A 21,750-nucleotide genomic window follows, 5' to 3' on the forward strand; every position below is an offset into this window, starting at 1 on the left:
GTCTTTATAAATTTCTTTAGAGTAAACTGTATCAATATGAGGGAATTATAACTTACCCTCATATTTTTATATTATTTTTACAATGGCCAGAATTTAATGTTCCAAAATATTATTAATTAGAGCTCTCACCAGCCACATCTTTCGAACATCATTATCATCAACGATACAACAAATTACGAACATTTTCGGAGTCAATTTCTATTTCTTGAGCTACTTCATGAGTATACAATCTAATTAAATGTGTCACACTTATATGATATCGATTCTTTTTGTGTTTCAGGGAATATACTATGTGCTATCAGTCCTCCACTTCTATAGAAAATGAACCAGTGAAACAACACTACTGCAAAACATGCAGCAAAATATTTTCTTCTAAATCAACATTTCAAGCTCATTCCTGTCACAACCATGAGGATATCCTTAATAATAATAAGAAAAATTTATCTTCACTCACCTTAACAGAAGAAAAAGATTTGTTTTGTCGGATATGTTGCAAAATGTTTAAACTTAAACTGAGTTTCGAGACACATATGTTACTACATAAAGAAATGGATCGATTCACTTGCGATGACTGTGGAAAAGCGTTCACAAACAAGTCTAACTTGACAGCTCATATGCTACTGCATACAAGGGAGGAACCTTTCCATTGCCAGGAATGTGACAAAGTATTTTATTACAAAAAAAGTTTCAGACAACATAACTTAATGCAACATACGAAGGGGAAGATGTTTTCTTGTTACGAATGTAAAGAAAGTTTTAGAGCAAAACATATGTTAAATAAGCATACCTTAATTCATACGGGAGAAGGAAAGTCTTTCTGTAATCAATGTGGGAAAAAATTCAATTCCAATTATAGTTTAAAGCAACATACGATAATTCATTTAGGAGTGAAACCTTTCTCTTGTCACCGGTGTGGGAAAACGTTCCGGTATAAAAGTAATTTGAGATCACATTTGTTAATGCATTTGGAAATAAAACAGTTTTCTTGTCGTGAGTGTCAAAAAAAGTTCTGTCAAAGGTATATGTTGGAACGACACATGTTGACACATACTGGAGAGAAGCCTTTCAGTTGTCACGATTGCGGTAAGGCTTTAAAATGTAAGAAGTCTTTGAAACATCACGTTAGAATTCATACAGGCGAGAAACCTTTTTCTTGCGTGGAATGTGGTAAAATGTTCAAGAGAAATTCAAATTTTCAAGAGCACATGTCAACACATACAGGAAAGAAGCCGTTCTCTTGTCAGAAGTGTGGTCAATTGTTTCATCATAAGAATCCTTTAAAACGACACATGATAACACATACTGATAAAAATATTGTTTCTTGCCAGGTCTGTGGAAGAATTTTCTTTCAAAAATCCTACTTGAGAAATCATATGTTAGTGCATACACAAGGGAAATCTTTCTCTTGCGAAAAGTGCGGCAAAAGCTTTAGACAGAAATATACGTTGCAATCACACATGGTAATACATGCGCCAGAGAAACTATTTTCTTGTCATGATTGTAGTAGAAGTTTTAAGAAAGAGTCTTACTTGAAAAAGCACATTTTAATACATACAAGAGAGAAAAGATTGTCTTGTGAAGAATGTGGTGATATGTTTTCTGATAAGTCTTCGTTGAGATACCATCTAATGTTGCATACGAAAAGTCCTTCTCTTTGTCAGGTTTGTGGAAAAACTTTCAAGCGGAATTTTCAGAGACACGTTTTAACACACGCATCATAGAAAAGACTTTCATCAGTGTTACAGGTAAATACAGAGTTTTGTTTTTCCATCGAGAGATTTACGACAATTTACAACACTGCTCCGCAGGAACATATTTTATTAGAAAAGATAACTTACGTTTTTTGTTGTAAGAAAAATCTGTGGGCATTTGTAGTAAAAGTTTTGCAATAATGATGTATTGTGAGACATATTCAAAAGGAATAGCTTGTAATACTTAAGGAAAATTGCAGCTAAGGGAACGCATTTAACCATATATAATCGAAGTTTGATACTAATGTAATTAAGTTTTCACTAGAGTATGTTATGTAAAACCCAAAATACTTTATATTCATTATAATTTGATAGTGCTATGTTAAATCCAAGCACAGTTGAAAATAACATGTCAGCAGACATACAGTCCTGCGGGAGATAATACCACTAGTTTTCTGTAGTTATTCGTTTTTTCAAAAATAGTCAAATAAACGTTAAAAAAAAAGTGAGGACATTCTGTTCTATATCTCTTTATTCTAGTACTACCAAACTTTTTGCATGGGGATTGAGATATTATTAAATATTGAGTCCTCATTTTCAGTATAAATGTATATTGTAATTTATGGTGGTGCAACGAATATTACAAGGTATTTCGTTAAGGAAATCAATTAACTACAGTATACAGCGAAAAATCAGTACTGAAATTCCCGTATATGCAATGTAGTTTGAGTCATGAGATACCCGGGGAACTCAGTTCTGTATGACTTGTGTGGTGTGCAGTTGGTGCCATAATGTATCTACCGGCAGAGCAAAATATCTTTGTTGTCGAAGTCTATTCCCGTCCATACGGTGTGAGTCGGTAGTATGGGCTGAGTGGAAATTTGTGGAACGATTTAACAGGGCAACTACAAGTAACACGATTATGCTGTGTATGTATAAAAAGTTCTGTCATATGTAACCACTGTTATAATAACCATGAGGGATGACTGGGTGCCAAAGAACAACCACCACAAACGACGATCGAATTTCGAACATTTGTTACAGTTACATAGCGTAGCCTACGTCGCATTGCAGTGAAATTTGGAACAAGCGACAGATGTGTTAGGGAAATATATGGCCATTGGTGTATTCAAATGAGGCAGTGTCTCACTGCAGTAGATTAGCGCGAACGTCTATTGTATTGCCCCAGAGTTCTTGCTATGCGACATAAAAATTTCAGCAGCAACATATGGTTCAGTAATTAAAGCTATTTGAAGCTTGAAGCCTATCTAAACCGAAAATCAACTGGTATTTTCAGATTTTAATGTTCCCATCTGATCACTAAGAAACTACTATTCAGTTCACGCCTTTGCTTTGGTGTGCAGTGCCGGATATGGAATACTTGGTCGATTTCGTAGAGGAATATTAAGCTAATTCGCAAACTGTAAACCAAGAAGCTTTATTAATGACCCAGTTTTGCGTTATTTGTGTGAATTTTGCTCTTGCAGCAACAATGGATTTAGCAAATGGGAGAGACTGCCCACACTGGATTGATGTCAGTTGCCTTTCGACAGTGACGATTTGGACATCGTTTGCCTTCCCGTTGAACGGATATTACCTACCCTTCCCACCTCCATTATCTCACGGCACCTGTATATGGACCATACTCAAGAAAACAATTTCCGACTGATAACCACTCACCATTATACCTGAGTTAGAATATATATATATATATATATATATATATATATATATTGTCGTTGCAGAGACCCGTATTTATTATCTTCCTCAATCTAGACAACTTCTATGAAAAAGTGTGCGAAGTAAGGTCAATGTATTTGAATACATGATGTACAGACGGAAATATTCTTTTTTAAAAAAAAATGCTTCTTTATGTTGCGAAACAAATAAATTAATGAATGTCAACGATGTAATTTCAGTACTGTTTGTTTTGTCGTATGCTGTACTAGCTGAGGCTAAATGAGAAAATCTAAATATAGATCATTTGTAGATAATTCTATTTCTTATTTAGTAATCAGAATACAATTACATCAGGTCTTTTCGAGTAATAATCAAAGCTATTTTCGTTAAGCATGCCGCCACATCCAAAATACTTTATCTTCAAATAAACTTAAAATAATGAAGCACTATCAGATATCTTAAAATTTAATACAAGGTCATAGATGACGTATTCATTAGCTCCTGTGTGTATTAAATAAAATAATAATGGTTTTTGTAATAAAAACTACAGTGGCTTATCACATCATGAGAATTCAACAAAATTGTATATCTCGACGCTAACTGGCTAAACCTATGGTACAATTTACTCTTCATTTAAATGTAAACTTCTGGATAGAAAACTACTTTACTTTTCCGGAACCAAATTCAAAGAAAGTTATGCTAGATCTTTATGAATGTCTATAGAACTGACAATTTTCTATTCATTTTCGCCACAGATAAGGGTGCAATTCCAAAGTTAATATAAATTCAGTCTCTTCTCCACACCTTTTTCAAGTCAAAAATAAAAAGTGATCTAAGAAAAAAGAACGTAATCAGCAAGTCTCAAGCAGAAGTGTTCGAAAATATTTTGCTCTCTTCAAGTAAATGTGATTCTTTCAAAACATGTTTTCATTGAATGTTAGCGGGAAGACGGTCTTTATTTCAATAAGAGATGAAGATTACAAGAAACAAAGGAGAAGCTCATTTATAGTAAAATTAAGCTGCAAGTAATTCTATATTTCGTAGTCAAAATAAGTATAATGACATGACGTAAAAAATCTTTAAACTTACATGTCTACATAAGAGATAGTAGAGATTGCGGTGACTCAGTAGTAGAGCGCTTACATTCTTCATTAAGGGATCTTAGTTCCATCCCTGCTACTACCAAGTAGCCTTTATATTTGAAACCGTGTTTGTTTCCTTGGGGTTCTCTAGTTTACTCACGCTTGTCATTCCAAAGTTTTCTCACATTTAATTTCTGCCCCCTTAGACTCGGTGCATACTTATGTGATATATATCGGACTGACAAATTTGAAAGGAATCACATCAAAATAAAATAAAAAGTTCGTATGGATCTGTCTGGAAAAGTGCATAGGTCCAAAGTTACAGGTGCCCAAATTCGTGAAGGGTGAAATAACACATTACAGTACGTAAAATGTGATCATTGTGATCGCCCTTTCTAATAATTCCGAATTCCTGTCGAAGCATTCCTGCACACTGTTGTTAAGGGCAATATTTTGCTTACTTTGAAACCACCTTTAAACAGAGCATATCTAGAAATTCTGCGAAGAGCATGTCTGTCATTACACAGTGTAAGGAATACCTTACACACATATGAAAAATCAATTTTTGTTTAAAAATTCTGTCTTAATATAATCAGTAAAATATAGAACCTACGACATATATAACTTTTAAGAGTACCTCTCATGTAGATACTCTCACTGGACCCTTATAGGATTGTCTATATAAAGGTAAATTGTGGGAATTTGTACGCACTATTTTTCGTATTTATAAGCTACCAGTTGTAATCCTCCATGGTTCTGCAGATAGTGATCTATAGACCATTAATCTGTGATAATTGGTTTACGACCATTAACTTATTAGGTACCTTTAAATTATATACAACCGTATGTTCTTGTTTTAAGTATGTAATTTCTTTCAGGAAAGTAAATGTACACCTACTTTTCGAGTCTGGCATTCCTACGCTCCATCCGTGGAGAGTATGAGAATTAAATCAATCAAATGTTTACTGAGGAGCAAAAAGAAAAGTTTAATCTGAATAAGACATTGCAGAGAGGCACAAGCTGTGAATGCGAGTAGTGCATAGTGTAAATAAAAGGCGACACCGAAACATAAAGCCAGAAACAGCTGTTAAACTTAGAAAAAAGAGTAAAAATTGTCAAAGTAGGAACATAAAACACAAATACAACAAATATGCCGACAACTAAACGTTCACCACGCCATGATCTTGGTGTAGTGCTTAAGGTGCTGGCATGCAAAGGTCGCCAGTTCGAATCCCCGTCAGGGACGTTTTTAAAAATTTTTGCTAATAATACATACAGCTCATGAGAGATGGCAAAAAGGTCGTATTTAGTCTTTCGTAGCAATTATTGTTGGTAATGTTTAGTACTGATAATACTTTTTGTCTTTGCGTATTGCTTTTATTCTTGTCTTCATTTCGAAAGTGAAGAATATCCGAACAAATGCCACCAAAATTCCTCATATTTTAAACGTAAACGTCATTTGCAATTAGTAAAGAATAAAAATTGAACGTTCCGATGTAGCTGCAAAAAGTAAAAAAGAAAAACATGGAAGTGAACCATACTCATGGTTATAAAAAACAATTTCTACATGCCTTACACCTCCCGACCACGTTTCTACGTTAGCAAGTAAGAGGTTTGTGTTTAGGTTAGGCTGGTCAATACGTTTTGCAAAGGGGCCCGGTTTAGCTCTGACGCACCACAGGTGCGAGAAGGGAGCAAAATACTTTTCTCTCTCCCTCTGTGTGTCTATTTATCTATCTATATGTATATATACAATGCTATTTGTGAATGACATAACCACCCTAATTTTCAGCGGATTGAGACGAAACTTGGCACAAACATTAATTGTTGAAATATCTTGATGAGTTCGTAACCACAATAATCAGATGAAAATGTTCAAAATGGCGGCCCTTCAAACTCTTAAAAACTTCCAAAGGAACCAAATTTCGTCCATAAATAGGTATTCAGAAAGTTTAAATAACTTTTCCTGTTTTACTGAGATATTTGTGTGCAGGGACTTATTGAAATATTGGACCCAATTAATCGCCTAAAGAAGGATCACGCCCTTTCGCTACGGTCAGGTTTCTTTTTTTTCTTTTTTTTTGCAGCAGGGAGGTTATTTCCCTATTCGAACAAGATTATTATTAGTGATGATATGGAATTACACATTGAAAGTGAAGTAAAACGTGTTATTTGAAAGAATAATATAATAAATGTGCTTTCCCCTAACACAGAGAACTGTAAATCATGTATTTACAGTTCGGGAGCCTGAATGGCGGGGAATGTTATTTGATTTGCTTCTTAGTAACACATTGCAATGCAAATAAATGTAGGCAACATTAGTGGTAAGTAAAACTATAATAATAATAATAATAATAATAATAATAATAATAATAGGTGTTGTTTGTGGCAAGGTAATATCTTCCAAAATTCTTCTTCAAACGTAATGACTGTAACGCCATATCTCACTTACAAACAAAATATTAGCAATTTATATCGAGAAACGGGAAATTGTAGAGTGATGGGAGCAACGTTGGACAGTATGCACTCATAGTACTCACGAAAATAAGCGATTTCAATGCAAAATGAACGAAGAGTTATTGTCATGGGTAGTCATGGGGCCAGGCCAGAACCCTCTTTAGGCAAAATGTCAATAATTTATATCGAGAGAACAGGAGGTGATAGTGAGATGGGACCAACATTGGACACCGTGGACCCATAAGGCGCATCGAAAAAAATTAGTGGCGGGCGCCAGCCAGCCTTACTTATTTCCACATAATAATATAAAATTATATTGTCGAAATACACACACCAGTTAGCTAGTAATATTTGATATTATTATTATTATTATTATTATTATTATTGTTATTATCGACAGCGTTTTTTCATTACGTGAGCATGTTTGACATGAAACCAAAGAGAAGATCCATCATTCGTAGAAAGAATAAGAATAGTCAGTTACTTTAACTGTGAACGACAGTGAAAAATACGAAAAGAGTGACTACCTGTAGCGAAATAAAACAATACTTTCTCTCAAATGGATAAAAAAATCAAGCCGAGATAGATTCGAACTCGCATGGACGGCGCGAAAAGCCAGAGCTTTGCCCATTTTTTAGCTGACTCACCGAACGTGTTTCAGTAACTTACTTATTGCTAATTTTACTTGCTTCACTTGTTTAATTTGCTTCTTCTAATAACTTATAACGACAGGGACACGAACACAGAAACATCGAGGACAGTTAAAAATCATAGATGCTCTCCCGCCGGGAATCGAACCCGGGACACCAGACACCAAAGGCGCACGTGCTAGCCACTAGACCAGCGGGAAGGGCACCGCTCACTTCCTGTGTCGTTAGGGATTACGACCACTGTATTGCCAGCTATCACTTCTGTGGGTTGTATACTATGATCACATGTTTCTTCTTTGCTGGAAGAGTTAAACCTACATTCTATGTAATATATGAGATATTCAGACCTACATGCTCTTCATATAATGTAATAAAACGGTCATGCTGGGAATAAGAAAAAGAACTTTCCTTGGACAAAACGGAAACTATCGCCATAAGAAATATTTATCTACGAGGCATGCGCAGTAGTATATTTCAGAATAGTTACTGTTTAGTTCAGTAAACGAAGAAAGCGGTATAAAAAAGCAAATATGTCGCGTCAACGAGATCGACCAGTGTTGACATAGGCGGAAGCAGATGTGTAGTAATACAACAACTTGGTTAAATTGATAATTGGTTCTTTATTCTGTAGTAGATCGTATCACAACTTTACGGGAGAGCAGAGAAAGACTTACTAACACCATCATATTGTAAGCTTTAGTAACACGATCATATAGACACAAATGTATGTAACTGTGAGTACTACAACTTGGATTTAACGAAAGCCGTTTAGATATTCATTGGTTTGCAGGGTTGTATAAGATACGAAAAGATAAGACACAATACAATTCTTCATACCTCAGCTTCCAGTAGCTAGATATATGCAATTTCTGGTTAGATACTGAAACTGCTGTCGGATTTTAATACATGACGTATTGCAGGATACGAAATGCTTTGCATTACTTGTTTGTTTGTAGACAGCTACAAGCTTAGAGTTCTGAAAGGTTGTGTATAAACTAGGAATAGCCAATTCCGGAATTATTACTTTCCGGACTCCCGAAAGTAAAACCGGACAAATTCGGAAAATTCCGACTTTGGAATAATTCCGGAATTCGGAAAAATCCAGAATTTAGAAATTTCTTATTTCGTTAACATTCCAGAATTCGGAAAAATCCGGATTTTTTCTAAATCCGGAGTTTTTCTCAATTCCGGAGTTTTGTAAATTCCGGATTCTTTCCGAGTTCCGAAATTCTTCTGAATTCCGGAGTTTAACTCAATTCCATAATTTTCCGAAATCCAGAAAGTGAAAGCTCCGCTTCCGAAAAATTAATTTATTTTGGTTAATATGAATCGTGGCGGAAATAAGTCTTTGACCTGGAAATGGCGACTGCTTTGAAAGAAATGGGGAGTATGAGAATTCAATCTGTCATATTTGTAGTTTCGTGTGGAGAAAAAACAAACTTGTGAACCAATGGTTTAAGAACAACTCAAGTTATTAATGTACACATTGCCGACATCATAAAAGGAATACGAAAGACATTTTGAATCGAAGAAATATAACATACAAGTTTGCAAGCGGAGACAAAGAAACCTAAGGTAACCAGACTAAAGACGAATCGTTTACCGTGTAGCGATCGCGGTTCAGTGGTCAAGGTGCTTGTGCGAATGCACGTTGCAATTATTTTTTTTTACTTTAGGATTTTTGATGGCGATTGATCGGCGATAACATAATTTTTATTATATTCAGATATTTGAATATTTGGATGTTTCAACAATTATTATTATTATTATTATTATTATTATTATTATTATTATTATTATTATTATTAATAATAATAATAATAATAATAATAATATTATATTATTATTATTATTATTATTATATCAACACCGTGTATAATCTTTAAAAGATATGCGGTGTGTATCTGAATAGTAAAGGCTAATTGACTGTCGATCTCGGCCGTCGAGATATCTTCAGGAGAGGTCATCGGTCACGTTCTGGGTTGAGTTTCGAAGGGGAAAGTATTCGGGCTCCAGCCAAAAATTGTTAAAAGTTATAGGCTTCAGCCAAACATGTTCAAAACAGCTGGGATCGGGTGTAGGCTTCTTAGCGGCTCGAGCGGCTCGGCGTACAGCTCATTCATTATCGAACCGAACCGAGAAGTGAGCCGAACCAACAGCTCACCCAACCGAGCCGATTTGAGCCATCGGCTTAGTTGAGCTGAGTCGAAACGTGCCGATGGTCTAGTTTCAACTTAGCTCGCTCGAACCGGTTCACATGAGCCGAGTAGGTGAACCATCCCAACCGAGAAAGCTCGAGCCATCGGCTCAATTGAGCTGAGTCGATGGCTCGTTCCAACTGAGCCGGCTCAGGTCATCGGCTCATCCCAACCAAGCCGATTCGAGTTGTTCACTCAGTTGATACGAGTCGAGCCGGTTGATATCACTACCCGAATGTGTCTTCTGCATTGGCTCAAGAAATCGACCGTGCAGGTCTCAGCCTTGATTTTAAGAAATACAGTATATACTTTTATTGGTGATTACGACATTTGAGGCTGTCTTGTAATAATAAAAAGAAAACTCTTGTCTTTTCGTTATCTATACGAGACGAGATACACTAAAATTGCCCCACGAGATGCACTAAAATTACGGAACGAAACGTACCCTTGTCGTGAGCAACATTAAAAGTATTCCACATTACTGCTTACATTTCTCATGGCTTTCGCTTTCCAGTCTAATCAGGCCATTATTTCAAAACGAGTTAAAACGAGCTGAACGACCTAGCGAGCCATTATCAAACTCAACTCAACTCGAAACTCGACCTCGAAAACAGTGACTTGGCTCGGAACTCAATTCAAGAAAATTACCTTTGACTCGACTCGAATTGAACTCGAGTTGAGTCGAATTTTAGCTCGACTTGTGCTCATCCCTATTCGTACTTGTATTTTATGTTTCCACTTCAACAATTTCTACTCTTTTTTTCTCCGTTTACCTGCTGTTTCTGGATTTCTCTTTCGGTGTCGTCCTTTATTTACACCATGCACTATTTAGTCCAGTAAAGATAGCCCATTTTTCTGCCAAGAAAGGAACAAATTAGTAACAAGCTGAAAATTGGTATGGAAGTAGGGGGATGTGTCAGGAGTAACATACTAAAAGTCCCCTAAAATCCCACTGTAGCTTTTCCCGCAAGTTTGAAAAATGTCCGCCATCTTTAGATGACGACAAGGAATTTATGGAAATCGTCACCCTTTATGTTTATTCTTCTAGCCACCGTTCTAATTATCACAAAGCCATGAATCATATATGGTTGGAAAGCTTGAAAGACAGAGAATCTAAGTAAATAACATATATGCCCATCGTGCTAAATTTCTAGAAGAGGAAGAAGAAAGCAGCTTTTTTATTTTAAAAAAGATATTTTCAGAAATCATGAGAAGTTTGCAACACTGACAGTTATTGCACACCAACGAAACACCATCAACAGATACTCTTGATATTTATCTCAATCATAGCCAACAATGACACAAATCGGTGCAATACAAGACGAGAAAAAAATATAACTTATGTTACTTTCTGACCTCTTTATACAAAAGTGCATAAGGTGACATACACTTTCACGGTTCTAGTCAGCTTCTTTTATCACGTAGGACCAAGAGTTATATATCATTGGAAATCTTAAGAAACGTAAATTCGAACGAGGTAACACTTATACTAAGCAACCCCAATTTGTGGAAGAAGCGCAAAACCCAAAATTTCGGGACAGAATGTGATTTTCGCATAAATTCTTCAAACCTTGCAACACTGATAATTATTGTGTGTTAACTTATTAATTAATTATTAATTTACTTTTAAAATGGCCAACGTTTTTCCCAATGGAGTAGGCTTTTATGATACAGTGAAACCTCTAAAGCGGACAGCCGTGGGGAGTCAAAAATTGTCCGCTATAGAGAGGTGTCCATCTTAAAGAGGTTTCAATATTTTCTTACGTAAATTAATAAACAAGGTAATATGCAATTAGAAAAAAATCTTTTGTATGAATCACGTATTTATGAATATTACCAAAATGTTAGTGTACCTGCATTATCTTGCGCCATCCATTTCGAGGCACAACATGGGAATAAGATGTTATAGTACTCTGCACTTTACACTTATCGCTACTTACTAAGTTTTCGGTGTCGCTTTAATTTATGAGTTAATTGCAGTCCAGCAATGACTTTTTTTTTTAAAAAAAAAAGACAATGCGTACCCGTGGGCAAAAATACCAAACTTGTCTTCTGATTGGTTAGAGATTCCAGCGGGACAGTAGAATGATGTGTCATTCCTAACAGTGGGCAACTGTCAATCACTTTTGTTTCTGAAGCAGATTGAATGGGAGTGGAACGCAAGCAAAGGATATAAGGGTGTTGTGAAACAGAAACCCCTCCTCTGGAACCCCCTTTCTGGATTGCTGAATAGACAATTGAGGAGGCAAAATTTTATCACACCCACATGTTCTTCCTTGGTGACAGGTATGAATTACTAAAAGTGTATTTTTTCTGCACTTTCCAACTTGTTTCTAGAGAGAGAGTGTCCGTAATACGGAGGTAAATAATACCTATAAAAGACAAGAAAGACTGTCCGTGTCCGTACTAGAGAGTGTCCGCTTTAGAGAGGTTTGCCAATATGTTTTTTTCCTATTACAGTGTTTGGGGATTACAAAATATGTCCGTTATGAGAGGTGTCCGCTTTATAGAGGTGTCCGTTAGTAGAGGTTTCACTGTATATAGTTTTACATCACTTAAATCATTTATTCACAGCATTAGAAAGTAGCAGAAATTGGCAGTCTTCTGTTCATAGGAAAATCGTAATTCACACACTTAAAATCACTCTCAACTACAATAGTCATTTAAATGTAATTTTTAAAAAATGTCTTCTTTAAACTAGAATGCAATTTTCCTCCTAGTATTCTTCAAATCAACTTAGTATTTACTTTAGACGTTAGTATGCACTTTAAGAACATTTTTGTAACTAGTCCATTCGGACTTATTTTATTAGAAATCAATGAGGTTATCATTATCTCGTTCATCTCTATAGTCTTCGTCATTTGGTTCTGCATTCACATATCCAATTCCTCGACAATCACATAAATTAGAGCACACAATTCTTGCTTTCCGACAACCGTACATACTTTCACAGCCCTTTTTACAGTTACAGGATATTACACGGAGCGGGTTTCTTGGTCATTCTTGCTGGTACGAGAATACCTCCTAATGTTGTCCATCCATATTCAGTCGCTCGCAAATCATTTCCACGGTACTATTGAACCTGATGATATGGTGTTTCGCAGCATCACTGGTGGGTGGCAGTTTTGCCAATTGTATTTCGTTTTGCCAATTGGGAGCGACTTACTGCAAAAATGTATGGATGATACTGGAATTCATCCAGTAAGGTTACTATTACTGGAGAATCGTAGTGTTAGTAGAAATGATGTGCCAGTTTCATAGATTGTACACTAGCATTATCATGGTTCAAAACTTGAAATGATCGGCATAAATCTTCCCGTTTTTGAAGTAATCGCAATGGCTTTTTTTCCTGTCGATACAAACCACATGATGTGTCGCATCCAGTTAAAGCATGGTAACTGAGCAAAACAGTTAGTATATTTGTCTGTGTATCTTACAACTTCTTAGTACTAAATTCTTTATTCACGTCTTGTATACGTCCAATGTCGTACTGATTATTTTGAAATGTGATGTCGTACTGATTATTACCTTGTTCAAGCAAAATGATTAAAATCTCAACATCCTCGCCATTACTACGACGTGCCTACAAGGATTTAAAGACTTAGCTACGGCAGTTTTAGCTATAAGTGCGTCAGCATCACTTCTTGCTTGCTGGGTTTGAATTCCAGCTTGTGTCAAATGAACCATCAATTCACGGGCGAAACAATACTTATTTCTGAAATTACCTGTGTTGATTGAACCTTTGATTCACGTTGCTCCCGCTCAGCGGCTTTTGTACAGTTTTCAGTGCAATACACATAAAAAATAATTGTTGCTTTCGTTCCTGAGTTTGTGAGTACATGGGACACATACGAGTTGTGCACGTCAAGATATGTTCCATGTTGTGGCCAAACAACATGATGTAGAAGCAAGCCTCCATCTATAACGTACACAGTGTTTTTAATTTGAGTTTTAAAATTTGTCCGATATTCAAACATGTCGTATAAAGCGGACTTTTTCGTTTTTCTCATAGACATTTCTGTGAAGAGAGAAAGTGAATAGGGTGCAAGCTCGTAAGCAAAACACTGCTGGAGTTCTTTTTCGGACTTCTACTCATATGATTCAGTTGAAGTATGGTGTTTACAGCCAGTAGCTCATCACGGATACGCACTACATTGTGCATTACGGATAGTGGGATGACCTTATCTTTTCGTTTAAGTTTCACATTTCCCAAAGTCTGTCCAAACATTCCTTCCATAGCAGCCAATCCGATTTCCTTAGATTTATCAGTTGACCATTTTATTACCTACCATGCCAGTGCTTAGGGACGCGAGCTCCGGATATGAAGGGAATGGAGAATGCTGGCAAAACCAACGCAAGAACTTCTTTAGATGTAATATATCACGCGATTGACTGCTTTGGTACAGGTCCACATGCCGACCAGTCTGAAGTTCATGCCTATCTTTGTTTAATAATTTTTCAAGACATTCTCGTAAGTGGCACGCTGCTGGCACACTTGACACACACCTAGATATTATCCTTTCAGTCATGCCTCTCCCATGGGTCAGTCCACCGCTGCTCTTCATTGCTCTCGCTAAAACCTGCTCAATCGTCATATCAGACCATGTACCACTCCACTCCAATCTTTTCTACGAATAGTGAAGTAACCATCTCCTGCAAATAGCTGGAATTAATGAAGATCCATTTCATCCTCCAACCGCAACATTTTCTTGTAAGTATAGATGTGCGTATTTGGCATACAAAATATGCTCACCTACATAGAAGTATGGTAACATTTCTTACATGCAGTGAAGATGAAGATTCAAGTCTCCAGTTCTTTCGAATTTAAAGGCGCATAATTTCTACAAGCTGAAAGTATAGAGCGAATAACTTAGAGATACGGCTTGTTTCTGCAGCAGCGTCAATGAATAACTTCAGGTCATTTGCAATCTTGATTGACTATGAATGTTGAACAACTACATCAGTATCGATATCTTCTTCAGTCATCAGAGGAATACAAACATCTCGCAATTGACGCACAAACTCCTCATTGCCGTCTGATTCATTAATTAAACAGTATATATAGCAATTGCTAAGGACCGTGTTGTGTTAAAAAAAATTAGCTCTCAAAGCACGAGCAATAAGAATGGCCTGGCTTTATCTGTGGCATGAAGTTACTAGCATACACACAAGATCAAAGTTCTTCAATGCCACTACCTTTCATTATATATGCAACTGTTTCCATAAATGACATTATGGAGTGAAAAACCCCGAAGTCTAACAACCACTGACGGTAATTCACCAGAATTTCTACATGCTGCTACAATGTCACATGCTTTAGAGTACAAAGGTTGATCCAACGTGACTAAGCACGCTTTTTTGCTTATTTCCTGCACATTCTTTGCTGGCAAACATAAGCGCCGAGTATATAGCATCCATGCTTATTGGTTGAAGATTGATGAGAGGTTGAATTACTACTAAATATGTTTGATACATATTGTTGTTGTTTGTCACCAGCTGCATAAATCCATTCCAATTCGGGCAAGTTAGTGTCTTCAACCACTTGAGAATCATCCATATTACATCGTACAGAAGGTGGATTTCAATTTGGATATTCAGAACACGAAGGTATCTTTTATCTTCAATGATTAAATCCGAAAGGCCATTACCTTTGCGCGTGTACGTTAAAAGTGGTATATTCCATTCATTCTTTGACAGTATACGTTTTTTGAACCCAGGTATTGCTCAATGATATGTGAGCGACTGAATATGAATGGACAACATTAGGATGCATCCTCGTACCAGCAAGAATGACCAAGGAACCCGCTCCGTGTAATATCCTGTAACTGTAAAAAGGGCTGTGAAAGTATGTACGGTTGTCGGAAAACAGGAATTGTGTGCTCTAATTTATGTGATTGTCGAGGAATTGGATGTGTGAATACAAAATCAAATAATGAAAACCATGGAGATGAACGAGATAATGATAACCTCATTGATTTCTAATAAAATAAGTCCGAATGGACTAGTTACAAAAATGTTCTTAAAGTGCATACTAACGTGTAATGTAAATACTAAAATGATTTGAAGGATACTAGGAGGAAAATTGCATGCTAATTTAAACAAGACATTCAAAAAAATACACTCCAATGACTACTGAAGTTGAGAGTGATTTTAAGTGTGTGAATTACGATTTTCCTATGAATAGAAGACTACCAATTTCTGCTACTTTCTAATGCTGTCAATAAATGATTTAAGTGATATAAAACTATATATCATAAAAGCTTACTCCATTGGGAAAAACGTTGGCCATTTTAAAAGTAAATTAATAATTAATTAATAAGTTAACACACAATAATTGTCAGTGTTGCAAGGTTTGAAGAATTTATGCGAAAATCACATTCTGTCCCGAAATTTTGGGTTTTGCGCTTCTTCCACAAATTGGGGTTGCTTAGTATAAGTGTTACCTCGTTCGAATTTACGTTTCTTAAGATTTCCAATGATATATAACTCTTGGTCCTACGTGATAAAAGAAGCTGACTAGAACCGTGAAAGTGTATGTCACCTTATGCACTTTTGTATAAAGAGGTCAGAAAGTAACATGAGTTATATTTTTTCTCGTCTTGTATTGCACCGATTTGTGTCATTGTTGGCTATGATTGAGATAAATATCAAGAGTATCTGTTGATGGTGTTTCGTTGGTGTGCAATAACTGTCAGTGTTGCAAACTTCTCATGATTTCTGAAAATATCTTTTTTAAAATAAAAAAGCTGTTTTCTTCTTCCTCTTCTAGAAATTTAGCACGATGGGCATATATGTTATTTACTTAGATTCTCCGTCTTTCAGGCTTTCCAACCATATATGATTCATGGCTTTGTGATAATTAGAACGGTGGCTAGAAGAATAAACATAAAGGGTGACGATTTCCATAAATTCCTTGTCGTCATCTAAAGATGGCGGACATTTTTCAAAATTGTGGGAAAAGCTACAGTGGGATTTTAGGGGACTTTTAGTATGTTATTCCTGACACATCCCCCTACTTCCATACCAATTTTCAGCTTGTTACCAATTTGTTCCTTTCTCAATCCTATCTTTACTGGACTAATTCTTATTCCCACCTTGTGACCCGCTTCAATGTCTTATTCAGTTTAGGCTTTTCTCCTTACCTTGACTACACATGTGATTGATTTAATTGAATGAAAAATGTACTATTATTATTATTATTATTATTATTATTATTATTATTATTATTATTATTATTATTATTATTATACTATAGAATTTGCACGGCGAAATTACTGTATAATACGATATCATTTCTGTAATTTTATTCCATTGTATGTTATTTAGTTTATTAATGGGCACTAAATTGTCTCCAGATCAACGAATAAATTAACTACGGTATGCACTTTGGTGGAAATATCATTACATGAACATGTCTGGAACGAATCAATAATGTTATATTCAGATATTACTGTTCAGATACAAAACGCATATCTTTTAAAGATTATACACGGTGTTTATATAATAATAATAATAATAATAATAATAATAATAATAACAAAATTTTAAACTTACCCTGAAATTTGGCAAAACTTACTTAAAAGTAGAGATTTCGAGGAAAGGGTTCCGTACCTTCAAGACACAACTCTGCAACTACCAGCATTTTAAACTAGAGCGTTTCATTGAAGTTTCATGTAAAAAGTATTCTACTGTGTGTTTTAAGGAAAATAACTGTAATAAATATAAATGAATATCACGCAATAGTAAGGCATATAATAAACTAATTTTTGGGATATGCAGAGGTAAATATAAAAGCTTTGCTACAAAAATACCTACACAGACCATAATTCAATGAGCTCTGAAATACAATGTAACGAAATAGCCTATGAGATTCAGTCTACAGAGCAATTGTTACTTAAAGAATGGACATACACTATTTCGGGAATCGAGACAAGACGGGAAATGTTTACGATACTTTTCGTCTCGTCTCGATTCTCATCTCCAAAGAGAGACGAGATAATTGAGCTAGCCTTGACCTGTCTCGAATGTAAAATGTTAATTCTCATGTTATTTTATTTGTTTTAGAAACAAGATGAGAAATTCCTCTTCTCGTGAGCAACGCTAAACAAAACCGAAATATTCTTTCCAAATGTCACGTTTCTGCTTGTAATGATATGACCTGAGCGATAATTAGCTTCTAGCTTTTAATCTTCTACGAGATAATAATTATTATTATTAGTTTATTATTATTCCTGAAGATTTGATAGTTCAAGCATTGAAACATACAAGTCTAAATATAATAAATATCTAAATATAATAAAACGTATGTTATCGCCGATCAATCGCCATCAAAAATCCTAAAGTAAAAAAAATAATTGCAACGTGCATTCGCACAAGCACCTTGACCACTGAACCGCGATCGCTACACGGTAAATGATTCGTCTTTAGTCTGGTTACCTTAGGTTTATTTGTCTCCGCTTGCAAACTTGTATGTTATATTTCTTCGATTTCTTAGATGTTATATACAACCCACAGAAGTGTTAGCTGGCAATACAGTGGTCGTAATCCCTAACGACACAGGGAGTGAGCGGTGTTTCCCCGCTGGTCTAGTGGCTAGCACGTGCGCCTTTGGTGTCTGGTGTCCCGGGTTCGATTCCCGGCGGGAGAGCATCTATGATTTTAACTTTCCTCGATGTTTCTGTGTTCGTGTCCCTGTCGTTATAAGTTATTAGAAGAAGCAAATTAAACAAGTGAAGCAAGTAAAATTAGCAATAAGTAAGTTACTGAAACACGTTCGGTGAGTCAGTTAAAAAAATGGGCAAAGCTCTGGCTTTTCGCGCCGTCTATGCGAGTTCGAATCTATCTCGGCTTGATTTTTTTTATCCATTTGAGAGAAAGTATTGTTTTATTTCGCTACAGGTAGTCACTCTTTTCGTATTTTTCGAATATAGAACGTTTGAAGATACTTTTATTTCTTATTTAGTAATCAAAATAAAATTACATCAGGTCTTTTCGAATAATAATCAATGCTATTTACTTTAGGTATGCCGTCACATTAAAAATAGTTTATCATCTAATAATTTTACTCGATAATGAAGCACTATGAAATATATTAAAATTTAATTCACGAGGTCATAAATGACTTATTCATTAGCTCGTTTCTACATCACATTAAATAATAATGGTTTTTGGAATAAGAATTACAGTGGTCTTGAGAATTCAACAATAGTGTATATATTGACTGTAACTGTTCAGTGACTGTAACTGACTAAACCTATGGTACGATTTAGTCTCCATTTGTCTTCTTTATCACAGAAACCTACTTTACTTTCCCGAGACCAAATTCAAAGAAAATTACCCTAAATCGTTATGAATTTCTTTAGATCTGACTCATTTTCCTTGCATTTTAGGCACAGATTGGGCTGCAATTCGAAAGTTAATAGAACTCTATGTATATTGCAGTTTTTTGCCTCTATAGAGTAAATACAGTTATCGTACAGGAAACTATGCTATTTTTATGTCGCAAATTTGATAGACGACAAACATTTTGGACCTGGAACGGCAGAAAAGAGAAATAAGATCAATATCAAAAGTACGACTTCACTGATTAGGCTACATTCGCACGCATTGTAAGCTGGTAGAGTGACAATCCAACATTAACAAAATCATAATCTTCTCCAAATACTTTTCTTGAAGTCAAAAATAAAAAGTGGTCTAAAGAAATAAACGTAAGCAGCAAGTTTAACCCTTTCCGGATCCTGGCTTTTTGGGCTATTTTTTAGACTTTCAGTCAAGCAGCTACTGTATCGTCACTGTTTATCCTTGGATCATGGTTCATACCTCATTCTCTTCAGAATGGAGCTGTCTTTCGAATGGTACCACTTGCATGCTCATACCATATACCAGAAGCGGGAAAAAATGTCGAAGTGAACATTTCGGAGGGAAAAAATTTTTCTCGAACTTTGCCCCCCCCCCTGGACCCCTCCTGTGTGATCGTAGCCATAAACAAATCTGATAAATAGTACTTGGTATACTGAATGTGTGTGCCAAATTTCAAGTTTCTATCTTGAATAGTAAGGGCGGGATAATTTTTATCAAAAATTCCCACAATGCCCCAAAGTACCATAAAACACTATGATCTCAGGGAAAAGATTCCTGAGACATCCCTAATTACCCTAGGACAATAATCCGTCAATCATTCTCTTCAGAATAGAACTGTCTTTCAGGCGGTACCATTCACATGTCTAAGGCGGGAAATTCCTGAAAAAAGGGATTTTTGGGGCAAATTTTCCCTTTTTTCAACTTTTGCCCCTCTGGACCCCCCTGCTTTTACGCAGAAATCGGAAAAAAGCTTCTGGTAAATACTACTCGGTGGACTGAATGTTTGTGCAAAATTTCAATCTTCTACGTGAAAAAATAGGCCCGCCAGAAAAACTTTCCCTACCATGCCCCACTTTTACCCTATACAGAAGTATATTTTGATAAAAATCCACTGAGACGGCCCTAATTACCCTAGAATAATAATTCGACCGCCGTTCTCTTCAGAATGGAACTGCCTTTCAGACGGTATGACTCACGTGGTTCTATCATGTATGTAAGGCGTGAAAATGACAAAAACGGGATTTTTGGGGTAAAAATCCCTATTTTTACGCCTTTGCCCCTCTGGTTCCCCCTGTTTTAGTTCTGACATCAGAACAAAAAATCTGGTACATACTACTCCGTGGACTGAATGTTTCTGCAAAATTTCAATCTTCTACATAGAAAAATAAGCCCGCCAAAAAATATTGAACATACGCTTAGAAAATGAGAAAAGAAATTTTTGACTTATGACGTCATCACCTCCTATGTCTGGACGCAGGCCGGTCTGAAACCATACGTAATGTCTTCTGCAAGGCCTCTGGACTTGGAAAACAAAAAAAAACGGACGAAAAAGCTCAAATAGAAGAGAAATAACGCAATGTACCATGAAAAGTGCATATGGTACAAATTGTACCATAGGATCCCGAAGGGGTTAAAGCAAAAGTATTCGAAAATATTTTGCTCTCTTCAAATCAATGCAATTCTTCCAATACATCTTTTCATTGGATATTAGCGGGAAGACGGTCTTCTTTTTTTTTCATAAGAGATGAAGATTACAAGAAACAAAGGAGGAGCTCATTTATAGTAAAGTTCTGCTGCAAGTAATTCTATATTTCGTACTCAAACTAAGCATAATGACACGACGTAAAAAATATTTAAATGTATGTGCCTACATAAGGGATAGTAGGGATTGCGGTGGCTCAGTAGTATAACTCTCACCTCTGCCACTTAGGGATCTTAGTTGGATACCTGCTACTACCAAGAGCCTTTATGTGTTGAAATCGTGTTTGTTTCCTTGGGGTTTTCTAGTTTCCTGACACTTTTCATTCTTATTATCATACATTTCATTTTTTTTCTATTAGACTCGGTGCATAATTATGTGATATATATCGGATCAACAAATTTGAAACGTGGTTCCTCACATCAAAATAATATATGAAGTTCATGTGGATCTGTCTGGAAAAGTGCATAGCTCCAAAGCTAGGGCTGCCAAAACTCGCGAAAAGCTGTGGAGATGTGATCCATATCAGTGTTAAAGAAGTCTTGCACACGCAACACAAAATGTATGTTTCATTGATATACAATTAATGTTAAATAGATTTCCCAAATAGTCCCCAGACTTTCTCTCAACAGATATAGTCTGATTTGATGGTGAATTCAAAGAAGGCAAAGGGCAAGCCTTGCCAACACCGGATATGGGACACTTCGACAGGAAGTCCGAAGTCTTACGAGATCACTGCTCCAGAGTTCCTCGTGTTCAGAATAACGCATACTGCGATGTACTTTGCTGTCGTGTATTTTACACTTTTTCACGTGTAAGTGTGAAACAACACGTTACAGTACGTGATATTCCGAAAAAAGTGACCATGGTGCTGAGGCTTTCTAACAATTGCAATTTCGTGCCGAAGCATTCCTATTCACTGTTGCTAAGGGT

The 21,750-nt window shown here is 36.0% G+C and overlaps 1 protein-coding gene across 2 annotated transcripts in view; it reads left to right on the forward strand.

Moving 5' to 3' along the window:
* The window catches only part of LOC145662024 (uncharacterized), a 41,597-nt gene extending 39,394 nt beyond the window's left edge, over positions 1-2,203 (forward strand). For both annotated transcript variants that reach the window (XM_081727363.1, XM_081727367.1), the window contains exon 3: positions 281-2,203. In XM_081727363.1, coding sequence (XP_081583489.1) covers positions 281-1,721 — 1,441 coding nt within the window. In that variant the 3' untranslated portion in view covers positions 1,722-2,203. The remainder of the gene's footprint in view (positions 1-280) is intronic.
* Positions 2,204-21,750: the final 19,547 nt, after the last annotated feature.

This window comes from Thermobia domestica, chromosome 1, assembly GCF_964235325.1.
Source record: "Thermobia domestica chromosome 1, izTheDome1.hap1.1, whole genome shotgun sequence".
Taxonomy (NCBI): domain Eukaryota; kingdom Metazoa; phylum Arthropoda; class Insecta; order Zygentoma; family Lepismatidae; genus Thermobia; species Thermobia domestica.